The sequence below is a fragment of the Bombina bombina genome, chromosome 1 (genome assembly GCF_027579735.1).
Source record: "Bombina bombina isolate aBomBom1 chromosome 1, aBomBom1.pri, whole genome shotgun sequence".
In the NCBI taxonomy this organism is placed as follows: domain Eukaryota; kingdom Metazoa; phylum Chordata; class Amphibia; order Anura; family Bombinatoridae; genus Bombina; species Bombina bombina.
In genome coordinates, this window is record NC_069499.1 from 1,081,022,393 (window position 1) to 1,081,042,188 (window position 19,796).

At 36.2% G+C, this 19,796-nt stretch overlaps 1 protein-coding gene across 5 annotated transcripts in view; it reads right to left on the bottom strand.

The window, feature by feature from the left end:
• NFATC2 (nuclear factor of activated T cells 2) overlaps positions 1-19,796 on the bottom strand; it is a 273,373-nt gene that overhangs the window by 139,718 nt on the left and 113,859 nt on the right. For all 5 annotated transcript variants that reach the window (XM_053693631.1, XM_053693701.1, XM_053693471.1 and 2 more), the window contains exons 5-6: positions 17,350-17,522; positions 13,247-13,387 (exon numbers count right to left, since the gene is read on the bottom strand). In XM_053693631.1, the coding sequence (XP_053549606.1) occupies positions 13,247-13,387; positions 17,350-17,522 (314 nt within the window). The remainder of the gene's footprint in view (positions 1-13,246; positions 13,388-17,349; positions 17,523-19,796) is intronic.

Sequence of the window (19,796 nt, forward strand, 5' to 3'; positions counted from 1 at the left end):
ACGGATCTGCAACCCTTAAAGAGACAGTAAAGTCAAAATGATATTTCAATTATTTAGATAGTGTGAAAATTTAAACAAATTTCTAACTTTCTTCTATTATCAAATTTGCTTTGTTCTCTTGTTATCCTTTGTTAAAACCCATGCCTACATATGCACAGGAGCTGCAATGCACTACTGGGAGCTAGCTGCTGACTGGGGACTGCACATATGTCCTTTGCAATTAGCTCACTAGATATGCTCAGCTAGCTCCCAGTAGTATATTGCTGCTACTGAGACTATCTAGGTATACACTTCAACAAATGTAGTAATAAAAGTAAATTAGAAAGTTGTTTAAAATGGTATTGTCTGTGTGAATCATGAATGCTTGGTGTTGCCTTTACTGTCCCTTTAAGGTTTCTAAAATATTGTTCTGCAGCTGGCAGTGTTTAAGAGCAATGTCATATTTGCTTTACAAGTTCATTTCAAGATGATGCATTTGTGACCTTATCCTCATTGTTTACAACATTTTGTATCTAAATAATTTATAAGAAGCACATTTTAAGATTTGATTTGCTACCAATAAATATTTATCCCTATAAATAATGTGATTAAAGATAAAAGTTAATAGTTACAGCTAGAAAACTACTGTTCATTTCTCCTTTTTTTATTTGCCACAATCTATTGAAATGCAGTTTAAAGGGACATAGTGGAATTTAGTACCAAAAAGAAGATGCACTTCTAGATTAAACCACATGATTTGTCCCAGACAAGTTGGCAAAAATCCCTATACAGGTGGCCCTCGTTTTACAACGGTTCAATTTACACCGTTTCAGAATAACAACCTTTTTTTCCAGTCATGTGACTGCTATTGAAAAGCATTGAGGAGCAGTGCATTTACTAAAATAGCCAGTAGGTGGAGCTGAAATTAATCAGTTTAACCATACCTGAACTATCGAGCAGATTTCAAAGGAACAAGATCTTCCTGTCTATAAATCAGTCCAGTTTGGAATGCATAGAAAGAACTGTTTGCAGAAAATGCAAGTGAAGTCTGTGTTGTGTGATTATTTTATTAGGTTTATAATGCTGTTTAGCAAAAAAAAAATTTCATTTAACTTAGTTTAATTATATATTATGTGTTGTGTGATTGTTTTATTAGGTTTATAATGCTGTTTAGCATTTAGAGTCTTCATTTCAAAGCTTTAGAAATAATGTATTAGGTGTTACTTATGACAATTTTGAGAGGGGCCTGGAACCTATCTGCCTCACTTCCCATTGACTTACATTATAAACTGGGTTTCAATTTACAACGGTTTCGATTTACAACCATTCATTCTGGAACCTAACCCTGGCGTAAACTGAGGGCTACCTGTACTGTCTTTCCTCCCTCTACAGCTTTGGTGCATGCTATGAGCTTTGTCTTATTTCTTGGAGGTCAATAGGTTGGGTAATATTATCAGCAATTACTTATCAACAGCTGCTAAGTGATAACTAATTAAAGGGATGGTGTACTTTATGTTTCTCCCCTTTTTATGTGATTCAGATAGAGCATGCAATTTTAAATACTTTTTCATTTACTTTTGTTATCAAATTGAATGTGTTCTCTTTGTTGAAAAGCATACCTAAGTAGGCTCAGTCACAATGCACTGATTGGTGGTTACACACATATGCCTCTAGTTATTGATTTAAAAGATATGTTCATGGAATAAACATGCAGTTATATGCAGTGGCATAGCTATTCCTCACTGGGCAGGTTTTTCTGGTCATTACTGTGATTCTCATTTTGGAAATCCTGCTACCATATTTTAAAAACAAATCCATACACTTTACTTAAATTGTGAGCCCTTTTTCACAGGGGGCGGGGCATATATGATGCAGGTGTAGTCTATGACCCACCAGGCCCTCTGTAGCAACATCCTTAATGTTTGCAGGGCAAAATGGGACCCCTAAATATGTGGGAGTGATCTCAAGAGAGTCCTATGACACCCCTGTATTTTCCCGCCTGGTTATACAAAAGCAAGTACAGTGCAATAATAAATTGCAGTAACACAATTGTATTTCCCTTTAAGATTACAGAAATGTATTACTGTCTACTACATGATTGAAAGCTCCTCATATTACAGCTCTGAGGTCTGCTATATTCCAGTTGTATGTGCATGAAGTGGTGTTTTTGCTTTAACTCCTATTATCTCCAGTTTTAAAGAACAATAAATAAAAGAGGAACATAAATTATTCAAGCAAATGGTATTTTAGCATTTTTCTGCTCCTGCTGATCAGCTGGGGAGAGCATCCCTTAAATCACTCCAGCTCTTCTCTAAGAAGATGATTCCAAACTGTCCACTAGACTTGGCAGTTCTAAGTGCAAACAATTTAAAATTACACACTCAACAAATGTGGAAGAATATCAGTGTCCATGACTCAACTCTGGGCTCCTTCCACTCCTAACCTACATGAGCAATAAATAAATGTAGGTTTTGCATCTTAAGACCAAAGGATTTGTTTAATCCAAAATGCATGTTGCAGATTCAAGTCATAAGACTTTGTACTGGACTTGTTGTCTGACTGGTCAGTAACACGTACACCTAACCACAAGAAATTAATATTATTCATTTTAAACTCTCATATCATTAAGGGAAAAAATGCACAATCGTTTATTTCACCAAACTTTATTCTATCAACCAGACCACAATCAAATATATTTTTTGGATTTATTTTAAAGGGGCATAAAAGAAAATGCTCTAATGTGTTGCAAAATTTCATTATTACACTATTGCTTGCAAAAAAAACTATGTATTTAACCCTATAAGACCAATGCAATACTGAACACATAGGATGAGCCGATGGCATTAGGCATTCTGTAGCCAACAATCAGCAGCTAGCTCCCAGTAATCAATGCCGCTCCTAAACCTATTTAGGTTCATTTTTCAACAAAGGATACCAAAACAATAAGTACATTTAATTAGAAGGGACATTAGAGATATTTTAATTTGTCCTATAGTTTTTTTTATAAAGAATAAAAAATTTGTATTTGTATTCTTGTGCAACGTCACTATCCACCAGATATGTGACAATTTTACTTATCAGTCAGTAAGCTACTATTTCAAGGAGAAGCTGTGTACATGCATTCATTTTCTGTTACTTTCATTATAAAACATACACTTTTAATTTAATGTTTTTTGTGTAAAAAAAAAAGTTTAAGTAGTTAAATTCATGATAGGAAGGTGTTCAGTTTAATGTTCAAAATGCAGTGCATCTTTGGAAATGTTAGAAAAATACAGGAAGACACTGAATGAATTATAGAGTTAAAATTACATGCTCTAATTCGATAGAGCATGACTATTTTTACTAGAAGCACTGCTATGCTATATATAAACACATATTTAAAGTGACACTTGGGAGCTGCAGAGCACTGCTGGCCCTGCATAGAAACTGTTGATGATCCAATTAGCACTGCTTGTTGCATGACCCAGCTTTGTGACTAGCACTGCCACCTGAATTATTGGCAGTTTCCACTCAGGACCAGCACTGCTCTGCAGTTTCTGAATAGTACTTTAAATTTGTGTTTAACCCCTTTGTGGAGGTTAAACACATAGCAATGCAGTACCACCAGTAATAAAAACACAGCATTTCATTTTAGCTCTAGAATGGCCCTTTAAAGTAATATTAAACTCTCTCCCTTTTAAAATCAGACCCGGAATGTTAGTGATATTTTAGATGGAGTTTATTTCATCAGTTGTAATAAAGATACGCTAAAAATTTATTTTTAATATAGATATTTAACTGGCCGCCCAGTTCAAAAGTCAATTTTTCTGTGAGCTACCGGTTTGAACTGTTCTCCAATCAGCGCTCTAACTACAACAAAAATGCCATATGGGGAGAGCACTGATTGGAGAACAATTCAGAAAAATTGACTTTTGAAGTGGATGGTGAAGGAATTTGAATTTGATATCTACATTAAAAATTAAGTTATAGCGCATCTTCATTACAACTGATTAATCTCCATCTAAAATATCACTAACATTCTAGATCTATTTTTATTAAGGAGAGAGTTTACCATCACTTTAAAACAATTTCTAATTTACATCTCTTATCAAATTTGCTTTGTTCCCATGGTATTCATTGTTGAAGAGATACCTAAGAAGGTGTTTAGAGCAATACATGGCAGGAAATAGTGCTGACATCTAGTGCTATTGCAAATGGATAACATTATTGGAAATTTGCTGCCATTTAGTGCTCTAGAAACATGCATGCTCCTGAGCTTACGTTCCTGCTTTTCAACAAAAGATGCCAAAGGAACAAAAAAAATTGATAATAGAAGTAAATTGGAAAGTTGTTTAAAATCACATGCTCTATCTGAAGAAAGAAAGAAAGAGATCATATTGAAGGAAATGTTATATTTTAAGAGATTAATCATAAGGAAAGAGATGGCCTGAATTCACTTGCATATGTTAAACACAAGTTTTCTATAATCTGTGTGGTGGAACAGTTATGTCCTCCCTTCGACACTAGATCATTTTTATCTGACTAAGATATACAGCCTAAATATAAAGTACTTTATGTAAGGATATGAGCTTAAAACCACAGATTATCTGCTGAGAAACAACTCTTACAAAATTGTACATGGAACCATGAAAGGCAAAAATAATACCACACAAAAAGTGTATTTTTTACAAAATGCTGAGGTGTTTTAACCTCTTAAGGACATGTGACGGAATATTTCCGTCATAAAACAATTGAGCAAACTGAAAGCTGTGTCCTTAAAGGGTTAATTATACATAAAGTCTGTTTCTGTATGAGCAATATGAATACATCTCATTGTGTTCAATCCTAACCATGACTATCACATCTGCACCAGTCTCCATACAGAAATTAGGGTCAGGAATTCGCAACAAATTTATAATGGGGTCTGCTATTGTTGTTTTTATTCATTTTGTTATCCTTTAAAGGGACATTGAACTGCAGGGCACAAAAACAATAGCTCACTTACTGGGTGCTGTCACCTTACAACTCAGGTATTCATGCCCCATGTGACAGGAGCAGAGCACATTCACATGTTGACGGCTTTTTGGCAGATGTATGCTCTGCAGGTTAGCATGCACAATACATAGATAGACCCTCGGCTTAGTGCTCAAGTGATATTCCCCAGAGAAGATGTGAGGTATTTAGCACACCTGAGCTATCTGAAATCCAGATGTTAGAACGCCTCTGACTTCTGCTTGAGAGCTAATATATTACTTGTAGCCTGTAATATGATCACAAATAATAGTGCTTATAGTTTAAATTGAACAAAAGTATTACTATTTTTGCACTCAACTTGTAATGTAGGGCTGTGTCTTTATAATATTATATTCATAATTGTAAGTGACAACAACAATAGTCTAATTTGTTCATTCTTTCACTGCTTTGCTATTTATCTTCCAGCATCTTGTGGACCTTATTGAACTTCAGCATTCCTTAGAATGAATTGTCCCTTAAAGAAACATAAACATTTTCCCCAAAAGTCATCTATGAATTACTTAAAGGGACATGAAACCCAAAACTTTTCTTTCATGATTCAGATAGAGCATACATATTTAAAAAAAACTTTCCAGTTTACTTCTATTATCTAATTTGCTTTGTTGTCTTTGTATCCTTTGTTGAAAGGAATTCCTATGTAGGTTTAGGAGCTGGGAGCTAGCTGCTGATTGATGGTTGCACATATATACCTCTTATCATTGGCTTACCAATGTGTTCAGCTAGCTCCCAGTAGAGCATTGCTACTCTTTTAGTTTGATAATAATTTGGAAAGTTGTTTAAAATGTTATGCTCTATCTGAATCATGAAAGAAAAATGTTGGGTTTCAGGTCCCTTTAATGATCTCAAAACTCAACTTTCCTTTTATTTCCCTTTGTATCATCTCTAAATGTATTGACTCAAATACAGGTGAAACTCGAAAAATTAGAATATTGTGCAAAAGTTAATTTATTTTACTAATGCAACTTAAAAGGTGAAACTAATATATGAGATAGACTCATTACATGCAAAGCAAGATAGTTCAAGTCGTGATTTGTCATAATTGTGATGATTATGGCTTACAGCTCATGAAAACACCAAATCCACAATCTCAGAAATTAGAATGTTACATGCAATAAAAAAAACAAGGATTGTACATAGAACAATATCGGACCTCTGAAAAGTATAAGCATGCATACTGTATGTACTCAGTACTTGGTTTGGGCCCCTTTTGCAGCAATTACTGCCTCAATAAGGCATGGCATGGAAACTATCAGCCTGTGGCACTGCTGAGGTGTTATGGAAGACCAGGATGCTTCAATAGGGGCCTTCAGCTCTTCTGCATTGTTCGGTCTCATGTCTCTCATCTTTCTCTTGGCAATGCCACATAGATTCTCTATGGGGTTCAGGTCAGGCGAGTTTGCTGGCCAATCAGGCACAGTAATCCCATGGTCATTGAACCAGGTTTTTGCTGCTTTTGGTAGTGTGGGCAGGTGCCAAGTCCTGCTGGAAAATGAAGTCAGCATCTCCATAGAGCTCGTCTGCAGAAGGAAGCATGAAGTGCTCCAAAATCTCCTCGTAGACGGCTGCGTTGACCCTGGACTTAATGAAGCACAGTAGACCAACACCAGAAGATGACATGGCTCCCCAAATCAACACAGACTGTGGAAACTTCCCACTGGACTTCAAGCATCTTGCAGTGTGTGCCTCTCCATTCTTCCTCCATACTCTGGGTCCTTGGTTTCCAAATGAGATGCAAAATTTGCTCTCATCAGAAAAGAGGACTTTGGACGGTAAGACGCTTCTGACATTGTTTGTTGTTCAGGAGTGGCTTGACAAGAGGAATACGACATTTGAAGCCCATGTCCAGGATCCGTCTGTGTGTGGTGGCTCATGATGCACTGACTCCAGCCTCAGTCCACTCCTTGTGATAGTCCCCAACACTTTTGAATGGCTTTTTCCTGAAAATCCTCTCCAGGCTGCGGTCATCCCTGCTGCTTGTGCACCTTTTTCTTCCACATTTTTCCCTTCCACGTAACTTTCTATTAATGTGCTTTGATACAGCACTTTAAGAACATCCAACTTCTCTTGCAATTACCTTTTGAGGCTTTCCCTCCTTATGGAGGGTGTCAATGATGGTTTTCTGCACGACTGTCAGGTCAGCAGTCTTTCCCATGATTGTGATTCCTACTGAACCAGACTGAAAGACCATTTAAAGGCTCAGGAACCCTTTGCAGGTGTTATGGCTTAATTAGCTGATTAGAGTGGGACACTTTGAGCTTAGAATATTGCACCTTTTCACAATATTCTAATTTTCTGAGATTGTGGATTTGGGGTTTTCATGAGCTGTAAGCCATAATCATCACAATTATGACAAATCACGGCTTGAACTAGCTTGCTTTGCATGTAATGAGTGTATTTCATATATTAGTTTCACCTTTTAAGTTGCATTAGTGAAATAAATTAACTTTTGCACAATATTCTAATTTTTCAAGTTTCACCTGTATGAATATACTGTGGACTCTTGAACATGTTGTTGCCTCAGCAAGTGTGCACCTAAAAAATTTCACAATCTATTAAGGGAAGGAAATTGATTTGTTTTATTTTTTTAAAATGTTATGCTCTATCTGAATCATGAAAGTTTAAATGTAACTTTAATGTCCCTTTTAAGTAATACATCCATAAAAAAATATATATATTATTTTAAAGGCTTCAGCTTCTTATTCATTTTTTTATATTAAAAACACACTTCTCAATAATTATATGAAATATGGGTATATTTGTGTTTTTGAATAATGAATCTATATTCATTTAAGTTATGGAGGAGATAAACTGTGAGATTAAAGCCCTCCACACAGTATGGAAGCAAAAACTGTGAGATATTGTATATCTAATTTGCATATCTTAACCAGAGTTCTCTGGTGCATTGGTAACAATGTATACATATCTACTTCTATGGGAATGCAAGCAGAAATACTTGCCTAGATGTGCTGATTGGATATACAATAATTTTTATAATAATGTATCCTACATTTAACAAGTAAACATTTCATTGATTACTAAAGAATATTTACAACCATGCATATATGTATTTAATGTAGCATGAATATTTTTCTAATTGTCATTGTTGCCATTTTGCATGCAGTGCTTAATTGCTAATACAAATTGGATACATACAATATTAATGTCCCTTTAATTTTGATCAGTAAAAACTCCATATTCAAAATGAAATCTCTAAAAGCACATACAGTGAAAAAGTCTATTATTCTTTTGCAACTACGCCCCTTTTTAAAGTATTTTACATTCAATATTGACTCACACATTTTCTCATGTGAACACCTGACCCTGCAAAGCTGAGTGTAATGACTCACAAGGTGGTAATGACTAAGCAAGAGAGGAGAGAATTTCTCGGTCTACGCCAAGACCCTCTATCAATGACTTGCTTGTAACAGGTGATAGTTATTCCTCTGTATTCTTCTAGGAGAAGGAAAAAAAATCAATAATGCTGTTTAAAGCAATCATCTTTCACAACAGCACAACATTCTGTCTTCTATTTGCGCCCCCATACGCCTCGACTTGCCAGAAGATTGAGGCCAATAATGAATGTCTGTTTTAATAAGGATTTACCATCTGTAAAATTCCAATGTGTTGTGTCATGAGGGGAAACCTTTCAAAAACATTGTATTACACCCTGTCTCTCAAAGTTTACTATGGTTATGGCAACTGAGCTGCAGGACTCCGATTTCTTAATCAGCTCTCTTACATTTTTTCCTGTTTTGCAATGTTTTTTCTGGGATATCCCAATTACATCACAATAAATTAAGCAAGATGTTATAAATTGTTAAAAAAAAAAAAAAAAGGTGTTTAAGCAGAACTTAAGAGTGATACAAATCCAGTAGTTCTGTTGTTGTGAGATAGAACAATATGTACATTTTGTCATTAAAATCTCACATTTTCTTTTACAGAGATAACTAAATAATCTGAAGACATATAAAATATGTACACAGGAACTTAGTCCCAAATATTGGAAAACCCCATCTCTACCCTCTTTGGAGGAGAGGAATAATTGAGTAAACCTTGCTTTACTGTTAGAAAGATATTATTATTTCACTCAGACCCAATTATATATATATATATAATATGGCATGCTATTTTACTGGAAATCCTATATTAACACATGGCATGCTCTTTTATACATATTTTATGAGATTGGAGTACGAGGTGGGATGATTCCCTACATAGCCTTTATGTATCGAGTCAACTTCTGATAGGTACATCCCTCATTAGTTTTATTAGCTAATCTAATCACAACAGCCCTTCCAATAATATTGTAGAGATGGTAGCTTTTTAATTGGTTTTGTTCTAAGTATTTCGATTGTTGTGTTTCTCTTTTTTGTTTCTAATTTAGAATGTGTTAATACTTTTGGTATTTATACTTTTGGAACAAGATGCAATGGACACAGAAACTTTAAACCTACAGAAAGACAATAATTGGACTCCTACAGAGAATGGGAACTGAAAAAGCTATGGAACTTGGGAATTGTGTTTTTTACATTCATACATTGATGGTTTTGTGTATCTCTTATGTATATCATGTAATTCCAACTATATTTCCAATAGCAATAAAAAAAAAATGTTTACAGGAACGAGCAAGGTGCAAATCAAAGGCTGTTCAGACAACTTATTAATTTATTTACAGAAGTCAATTGCCTTTGTTTATCCTCTGGTCAGGTGGGATGAATTAATTTTGTATATACATTGTTTACGTCTGGTAGAGGTATTAGCCCCTATTTAAGAAAGGTCTTGCGGACCTGATCCAACACTGTGGATCAGGTCCGCAAGACCTCGCTGAATGTGCAGAGCAATACGCTCTCTGTATTCAGCATTGCACCAGCAGCTCACAAGAGCTGCTGGTGCAACGCCGCCCCCTTCAGACTAGTGGCCAGCAGGGGGGGTGTCAATCAACCCGATCGCTCAGAGCAGGCAGACAGGGTTATGGAGCAGCGGTCACTAATAACTTGTGTTTCTGACGAGTCTGAAGACTAGCCAGAAACACGGGCCCATAAGCTCCCTATGGAACTTGTTAAATGGGCCCCATTGGCTCCAATCTTTTGCAAGGAAGTGGATCTACGAGTTCCAAAATGTTAATTTCAAAATTCAGATTGTATAAAAACATTCCATGTTACAAAACAATCTCTTTTGCCTACGATTTCCATATCTGGGACTGTACACAACAGTTTAGGTTATTTTAATATGTCATTTTAACAAGTGTCTAGAAAAAGATTCTCTATCTAATGAAAGAAGGGGCCAAACGACAGTTTTTTAGGCCCATGGGGAAGCAGTGGTCAAATCTAGTTTTTAAAATATACATGTACCACCTATGCCGGGTAACACAACATACATTTCTCATAACTGAGTAATTAACCTTTATCCTGCTAGACACACATAAAGGGATGGTAAACATTTTCTTGCTAATTAGGCACAAGGCAATATTTAACTCCCTTGCTGCTATACAGAATAGTATGTTTAACTTTCTTAGCTGATCTCCCATTATAGTGCTACACTCGATTGTCATTAACACAGATAATTTATTCACAAATAATAGGATAGATGAAAATTGCTGATTGAACAATTTTCACTGTCTTCACTGTTTGCCCTTTAACAGAGTTCTACAGTTCTATTAAATGATAACTATCTAAATGGGGAATAACAATTATTCTGAGCTACTGAAAAACACTGTTACAAGTGGTCTAAAACACAGTAGCAGCCAACATAAACATGTAGAGTGGAAGTCACAGAACTGTAGAACGGTATCAAGAACTAAGGTGACAAAAGGACAGGAAAGGAGGCGCACCAGAAAGGGTTAAACAAGGAAATGGTGAGGCTGGGGAGTGCTAAGTGATGGGGAATATTTAGGTGAGGCCTTAAATCTTTGAAACCTAGATAGAAATCAGAGGTGGCTCTAGAAGCAGTGAGACACTAGATGAGCACCTTGATAAACTTACTTCTCTCCATCTGTTTTATCAGATCTGCAGGTTACTTTAACTTTATTTGTGCATTACTCATGTCTAATAACTGGAAGTCATTATCAGCTCATTCTGCTTTTGGCTGCCTGATTCTGTGAGCCTATGATATACTACTAATTCATGTTGTGGTCACTCATGCGCATGTGCTCTACATTTTCTAGTTCCTTTTTATCTGTTTTGTTTGCTTTTCTCGTCATTTTGATGTTAAATCAGTGTCTGCTGTAGAGTACAGGGCACGTGTACAAGTTCCTATACTGTACCACAGTTCTGTCTATGCTCACAGAACAGTTGCATTGTAAAGGAGAGATAAATATGTCCCTCATGACCAAATGACCACAAGGAAATCCAGACTGCACTGAGTTTGTTACTTAGATGTAAAATCTATACATTTAGATATCACTTAACACAAACATACAAACTACCTAGTAATATTACATAAAGATTGATGGGAGCCTGTTACTGAAATATTAACATTTCTTTTACTGATTTAAATGCATAATATTTGTGAATTGAGTGGCAATAAACTTGTAATTACAACATTTTTCTGCCGCCCTCCAATAGATTAACATAGCAGTAGAGTCTAAACTATATTAGAATAGATTAACACCTTGTTGACTACAATTGTTTTTCAATAGTCAAACTCCACCCACCAGTTTCCTTTGTGGAAGGCAATCTATACATGAGTCTGAAGATGACAGGGCTTGCCACTGTTATTGTGTTTACAAAATCTCCATTGTTTGGTCCCGGCAGAAAAGATAAGATAACAAACTGCAAATTAGTGGGAAATACTCAGCAAAGTAAGTCTTGTGAAGCCGGCCATGTTCTCTTTCGGTCATGTCTACAAATTATCAGATTTAAATTACAGGCAAAAGAGGCAAAATAAATATTGAAAGTATATTTCAAAGTGCTTTACAATGTATATTTAAGCATTTAATATTACACATTCTAAGGGGGTGATTTATCAAGTTGAGGCAGGCAGGGGCGCACATACACGCCCCTGTATACTGCAGCTCACCTCTGGCGGGCTGAATATTTCTGGCAGAATTCAGCATTGCACACGAGCGCTATTTTGCGCTCGCGTGCAATCCCGCCCCTTGCCTGTGCACAGTCAATCACATGCGGGCAGAAGCTGTCAATGTCCCCGGTTGGAATAGACCACAGAGATTGAATTTTGCCATTTTAGAGGTGGCGAAAGATTAGGGAAGCAGCGGTCTCATGACCGCTGCTTGTTAAATACGGCGTGCAGGTTCTCTTGTGAGAACCTGCAGCCGTAGTAAGGGTCGAAAGGCTTGCAAAGCCTTTGATAAATCGACCCCTAAGTGTTTACTGTCTCTTTAAGTCAGGCAAAATTTAGTATTACCCCTCTATACCAGAGAGGGATTAGGGCCCTGGATCATTGGCAACCAGTGGCTTAAAGTCAAAATTAAACTTTCATGAATTTAGATAGGGGGTGTAATTTTAAACAACTTTCTAAATTACATTTATCATCAAATTTGCCTTTTTTCTTGGTACTCTTTGTTGAAAGCTAAACCTAAGTAGGCTCATATGCTAATTTCTAAGGCCTTGAAGGCCACCTTTTATCTCAATGCATTTTACTAGTTTTTCACAGCTAGACAGCGCTAGTTCATGTGTGTCATATAGATAACATTGTTCTCACTCCCGAAAGTTATTTATAAGTAAACACTGATTGGCTCTAATACAAGTCTGTCAAAAAAACTGGCATAAGGGGGCAGTCTGCAGAGGTTTAGATACAAGGTAATCACAGAGGTAAAAAGTGTATTAATATAACTGTGTTGGTTATGTAAAACTGGAGAATTGGTAATAAAGGGATTATCCATCTTTAAGGGAACTCTGTCAGTTTATTTTGCCAGTATAAGAAGGGAGTAAGGTAGATTTAGGTGGAATAATACTAGAAATTTAACTTTTCAAATTTGTCCAAATATTTTATTCTATTAATTCCTCAATTTCAAGCTTTTTTTATGCCAATATTCACTCTACAATGTTGATGAACAATTATATATAGCAGTTAATTTTAGTTTTAGCACTGACAATGTAAAGTCAACAACGTTATTAGTGTCACTCCTAGCAACCATCATTTATGCCATCATCAGTAAGATACAAACAGTGCATCATATTTATATACACATATATTTTTACCTTATTATTCTCAGCATTTGGTATTAATATTTGAGAGAAGTAATTTGACACATTAGATCGTAATGTTTTCAGTTAATTTATATGACATATTTTACCTGATGTCTTCTCTGTAAATACAACTTTGGACTCTGATGTGAAGTTCTGGCCACTTAAGATCATCTGTTGCCCTCCATACACCAAACAACTGTCCATGTCCTGTCTCTCCACCAGTGGTAGCTCATGAGCTGATCTTTGAGCTGGGAAAAAGACAGAATACTTTAGAACAAGGTGTGTGGAATGTGTAGTGGTCCTAAATAACATTAAAAATCCAAAGTAAATAATATTTTGAAGTGTTTGTTTAGAATTTGCAAAGTGGTTAATCTTTTTGCAGTATTTTATAGTTTGTTTTTTTTCCATTTTATAAAACACCCTGTTTTTAGAGGGTTACAATAAAAATGTATTGATGTCAGAACAAAGTAAATAAAACAAATAGCCCTAATCAAACAGCACAAAGGTGGTTCAAGTTTGGGGTTCCAGGGAGGACATCAAGCAGAAAAAAGTTGTTGCCTTATCTGCATGTGCAATCTTGCTATTGGTGTGAATAAAGTTAAAAATCAAGGGCTTAAGGTGGTACTAGTGGGGTCATTAGATTGTACAACCTGTTCTTGTCTTCTTTGTTTAATTTGCCTTGCTCCCCTCATTTACGTTCCTCTCGAGTCCAAGTAGCAGACTTCACAACTGTAACTATTCTGAGCTCTATCCAGCTGTCCCTTTGAGACTTTTTAAAGCCCCACTCACAGACTGCCCAAACACACCCACAAATCACCCAGACATGCCCGTGATTCCAACCTTTAGCTACATGTGATCCCGCCTCCTCCAGACTCAGCCCTGACCACAAAACAGAGATGACTAACTCAACCTCCTGAGTCCCCTATACCTAGCCACAATTGTTGGGAGGTGTGGAGTAGTGTACAGTATTTGTAAAAAGCAGAGTGCCTTGCACGTTTAGGGTTGATGGAACCTTTGGCTAGGGTCAAAGTAATGATTATCCTATACCACTGGTTTTCAAACCTGTCCTCAGGCCTCCCTAACAGGCCACATTTTGAGGATATCTGAACTAGAGCACAGGTGAAATAATCAGCTGATTAGTAAAGAAGGTTATTTTACCTGCTCTCATTCAAGGCAATCCAGAAAACCTGGACATTTGTAGCTACTAATCACACGCTATTTTATGCTCGGGAGCTGCAACGCTTGTGGCCCCCAAATGGGACTTTACCTATATCTTTAACCTCTTTACAGGATATACAACAGATGATAAAATTCACTATTTAAGTCAATGGGCATTTTTTGCAGATAAATTATTAGCTAAACTTTTCTAAAAGCTTGTAATCACCCCATAGTTATCCTGGGTAAGTAATACAAAATGGCATGCTCTAATGAAATGTCCCATTGAATCTATCACCTTAATAAGTAAATGTATGTAAGTACACTATATGTCATTTTGTGCTGCACTGGATTAAAACAAACAAACAAAAAACATATATAACAAATGCTAATTTAGTGCAGATTAATTCTGGGCCATCTATCTTCAGGTTATCACTTGCATTGTTAAAATACAAAGTCTATCTATGTCAGACACTGCACATGAAAACATCTGGATTGTAATACTGCTGTTGAGAGTACAAAGAGTTGATATCTAAGGTTCTAAATTCCCAAGCTGTATAAACCTGCTATGTTTGCAAAACTGCCCAGTTTTGTTGTGTCTGCCAATGGTTTTTACAAGCATGGGTGTCTCACCATAAACCGCACATTCAAGGAAACCCCAAATGTACAGATATTAAAGCGTATTCAAACAGCTTGTCCTTCCATTCTAAATAAATATAATGCTAAGTGGGCTGATGTTGCAAGAAACTTAAGCTTTCAAAATCAAGACCTTGCATAAAGTCCAGCCAGTGGAGAACCCACTTCTATGGGAACAAGTATAAAATCTGCTACTTAATAATCCAGCCAAGGCTTTCCCAGAGAAAATATTCTGGGTGCATTGCCAGATATTCGTTGTTATTACAATGTACACAACGCTCTGCAGCTGTTTGGATATTGAGCAGTTTGCCCTCCAACTCCAAACACATTTTTCTTGGTAATTATTTACATCCCATGCTGAAAAAAGAATTGTGAGATATTTGGGCATCTAAGGTCACACTGTGATCCCCAAACGCTGAAGGAAGATGACTTGTGCTCTTTATATTTATGTAGACAAAAATTGTCATAAGAGACAGAAACGAAATATAAGCGGTTTTGTTTTTATTTATTTTTTAACAAAAGTCATTAGGAAAAGCAGCCAGCAAAATGTAACTTCCTGATTAATTTATGAAGAAGGTGTGTTATATGTGATAGAGAAGAAACGTTTGAAATATGTTTTGCCAATGTTTTACTGTCGGTATCTAAACATGTTGATCATTTTTGCATGAAAGAAAGGGGACATCAATTTTAAAACTAATACAGAAGAATCAGTTGCACACTTTGAGCTATTGCTCAGTGGCTTATACAGTAGGCTCTTCCTACTAAAAGACTGCCCAGCCGTCCAAGAATCCTTTGGAATTGTAATAGGTTGTGAGGTCTAATCACTTTCCTGCCTGCATCGTCTCTAGCCAGGGCAAATGCGACCCTTTAAGGGGCTGCACCCACTCTGCTTAGGACATGCCCCTACTCCACATAATCCTGATCACAATACACCCACAGTGTAAGAACTCATTAAGATCTGTCCTAACCGGGCACAACAAATGAGAAAAGATAAACAAGGTTTTTCAAGGAATTTGTCCATGTACTGCAAAAAAAAACATATATTCCTCTTGTCATTGGCTTACATGATGTGTTCAATTAGCTCCCAGTTGTGCATTGCTGCTTCTTCAACAAGGGATAGCAAGAGAATTAAGCAAATATGATAATATAAATACAATGGAAAGTTGTTTAAAATGGTATGTTCTATCTCACTAACAGGCCACATTTTGAGGATATCAGAACTGGAGCACAGGGGAAATAATCAGCTGATTAGTAAACATGATTATTTTACCTGCTATCTTCCAAGGTAATCCTGAAAACCTGGGCTGTTGGGGAGGTTTGAAAACCAGTGGTCTATCTGAATTGTAGAAGAAAAAAATTGAGTTTTGTGTCCCTTTAATCAATCATATATGCTATGCATATACACACACATGACTATCACATCCTTTTAAGGAGAACTCTCATTTATTCACAAGGCATATTATGCCAAGGTCCTGTCAAGTGCAGGGGGGGGGCTTGATTGGCACTGCAAGCAAATAAAACCACACAATTGCAGACAGGGTGTTACCAGAGCATTGCATCTAATTGTACCAGATCTTCTAAAAAGAAGCAACTAGAGTATGTATTTTAGCCCTCTGGCTTTGTTGAAGCCACACTATTTCTAAGTATCCACAACAGTTAAGAAGTGTCTGACTTTAATTTGCTATCCACATTCTTGCTGATTGTTATCTGTGTCTCTTCGCTAACAACAGAAGCTACTCAGGAAGTCCCTCAGTGGTAATCACATTGAAAAGACACATGCCAATGTGTATTGTTTAATAGCAACAGTCTGCTCTGAGAAGAGTGTGCTGGCACTGGGACAGATCAGTTAATTAAGAACGTTTTCACTTAGTCACAAGCTCCACAGGGGCACTGCAAATTCTTGCATAACACAAATATTTGAAAAGAGTTATTTTTCTGCACAAGGAAACATTGCATTTGCTTCTATTTGAAAGTATAAATGTGTAGAATACATCAACAATAGTAGTATTGCATATTATTTTTAAATGTAAAAATGTGACTATTTTTTGTGTTTTTAATAATAATTATTGATACAACATATGCCAATTTTGCCAACTACATAAGGGGCTCATGAACAGAATTTGCAACACTAGCAAATCCTTTATTGGTTGATGCAAAAGTGAATACCCATATGCTGACCATTACAGTTATGTCACTGTATCTAAAAGAATTGCAAAGGACAATGTGTTTCTAGGTCGTGGTTGCATATCAATCACTTATGAGACATGAAGAATACATTAAATTGATTGAAACTGTTCTTGTTTTAAAATCTCTGCACATACTGTATAAGAACTGTAACTAGACAAGAAATTATAAGCAGGAATTGAAATGTTGTTTTAAGTTTACTCACTATTTATAAAAAAGAAAGAAAGAAACTTACAGCATTCTATAGGATTGGATGCAACTTGCAGAGATACGATCCTACCGCTGGCTTCTGGTATGTGGATTCTGAAGACTAAACGTACCCTGGTATTCTTGCGTCCAATGTCTGTCTCCCCTTTTCTCAGTTCAATATCAGCATTTTTAAGTTTCAGGATTCCAGCACAGTCAATGCTGATAGATGGAAATAAAATGGTATGCCAGTTAATCAACTGATTATACATAAGGGCATTGCATAAATAAAAACATATATAATAATCAATATTATTATATACAGTAGAATTGCATAACCAACGAGTGCATAATACATTGACAATTTTATAGCTCTTACTCTGAATTTTAAATGAGCTGCAGATTTTTTTCCTCAAATTTCAAAATAAACTTTAATTGGCCAGCCTCTGTGTCATGTGACAGACTCATATACACTGTGAACTCTTGCACATGCTCAGTAGGGGTTGGTACCTCAGAAAGTGTGAACATAAAAAGAGTGTGCCTGTTTGATAATGGAGTAAATTGGAAAGTCTTATAAAACTGCATGCTCTTTCAGAATCATGAACATTTAATTTTCATTTGTGTATCCCTAGTATCATTATCAGAAAAAAAAAATGTTTTCCACGAACCTTACTAATTAGTGGTAGTCACAAGCAGCTCAAAGATATTAAAGGGACATTAAAAAGTAAATACATTCTAGATATAGTTATATGTTTAACACAAATATCCTGATAATGATGTCATTTGCTTAGGGAGGGTTGTACAGGAGTGAAGTGAGAGTAAATCTCTTGGGAATTTGTCTCTAGCCTTCCTTAAAGGGACATTAAACACTAAATAAATGCTAGATTGAATGAGCTTAGTCTGAGAATAACATGTAGATGTATTTTTTAAAGTTTCATTAGCTGTTTAAATATTGACAAAATAAGTGTAATTTTTAGAGTCTATAAACTTAGGTTACCTTATCTGCTTTGGCCAGTTAGGGACAGCTATAAATAGGTCACTAGAGTGTGCAGCCAATGGCTGTGTGGAATATAACAGTGTTCTGCACTTCTGTTTATAACAGGAACTAAAAAGCTCACAATTTCAGAATAGCATTACAGGAAAAGGGGGCAAAATAAATAATGAAAGTAAATTGCATAGTTTGTTTTATATATAGGATTTTTCATTTTAGATTACCATCTCAAAGTGTTTAATGCCCCTTTAAGTGTTGCTGGGATTCATCCAGCATTCTCCTGCTGTTGGCAGTTTATATCAAATTGACTTTTGATTATTATATAGTTGTGCCTTTTTATTGTTCATTGCTTGAGCTGATTATTGCTATTTTAAGTTGAAATATTTAGGTCTATTTAAAAGATGTATTAAAACAACTTTATATAGTTCTATCTCATCCTTACCTGATTAGAAAAGGGTAAACAAATCCTATAACACATTAATGAGAAGAAAAAAAAAACATTTTGGTGTTAACTAGAAATTTTGAAAAATCTGCACTACAGGATTTTGTGGAAATTGTTGACATGAATGAAATTGGAAATGCATTTTTCTGCTGATGCAATGTCTAAATGTTCTCTTTCCTTGACCTGAATACATATAACAATAATATGAGAACCATGGAAACTGACCATTGAAAGGTATATGTCCACGTTACTTACACTTTTAACATTTTCATTTTTGCATGTCTGTGCCACTTTGAGTGTCTGTTTATTGCAGTTATTTGGGCTTCTGGCAAACAACGGGACTACTTTTTTACTCAGTTTGTTGTTTGGCAAATAATATCGGATCTTTAAATGTCACAGGCAACAGGAGAAAATGTAAGTATAAAAGGTTTATTTACAGAATTAAAACGCAGATATTGCAAAAAGATTATGACAAAAAGGAATACACTGTGGTAATAAAGTCTAACCAAAGCACTTGCTCTGTAAAACTAAATTACTTCTGCAGACCAATGATAAAAGACTTATGCTTTTCTATAAAAATGTAAAATTTCCTAAAGTGATTGTTACTGACTTCTCCCCCTAACTCAGGCTGATTTTTTACCCAGCGTACTGTGTTGACATAGAACCTACTTCCAACACAGAGGCGCCTGTTGTAGTCCCCGCCATCAGCTTATACAGTGGGAGCCGCAATCATGCGGCAGAAGGCAATCCACCTTCATATAGTAAGGGGGCACTGCTTGTGCTAGCTTACCATATGAAGCCAGATTGCCGATCATTACAGAGAGTGACCATGTCTGTATCACTCACTGTAAGGATCACTCACTGTAAGGAGGGAGGCAGATGGGCAGCCCATAGAGGAGGAGGGAGTGAGAGGAGGGGTTCGCTACACTACAGAAAAAAGGTATATGAAGGGAGAGGGAGGGTTGGGGCCCTAGACTACAGAAAAATATGGGCTTGAGGGGGACCTTACATTACAGGAAAAAAATTGCTTATAGGGGGTGGGGGACCCTACACTACAGAAAAG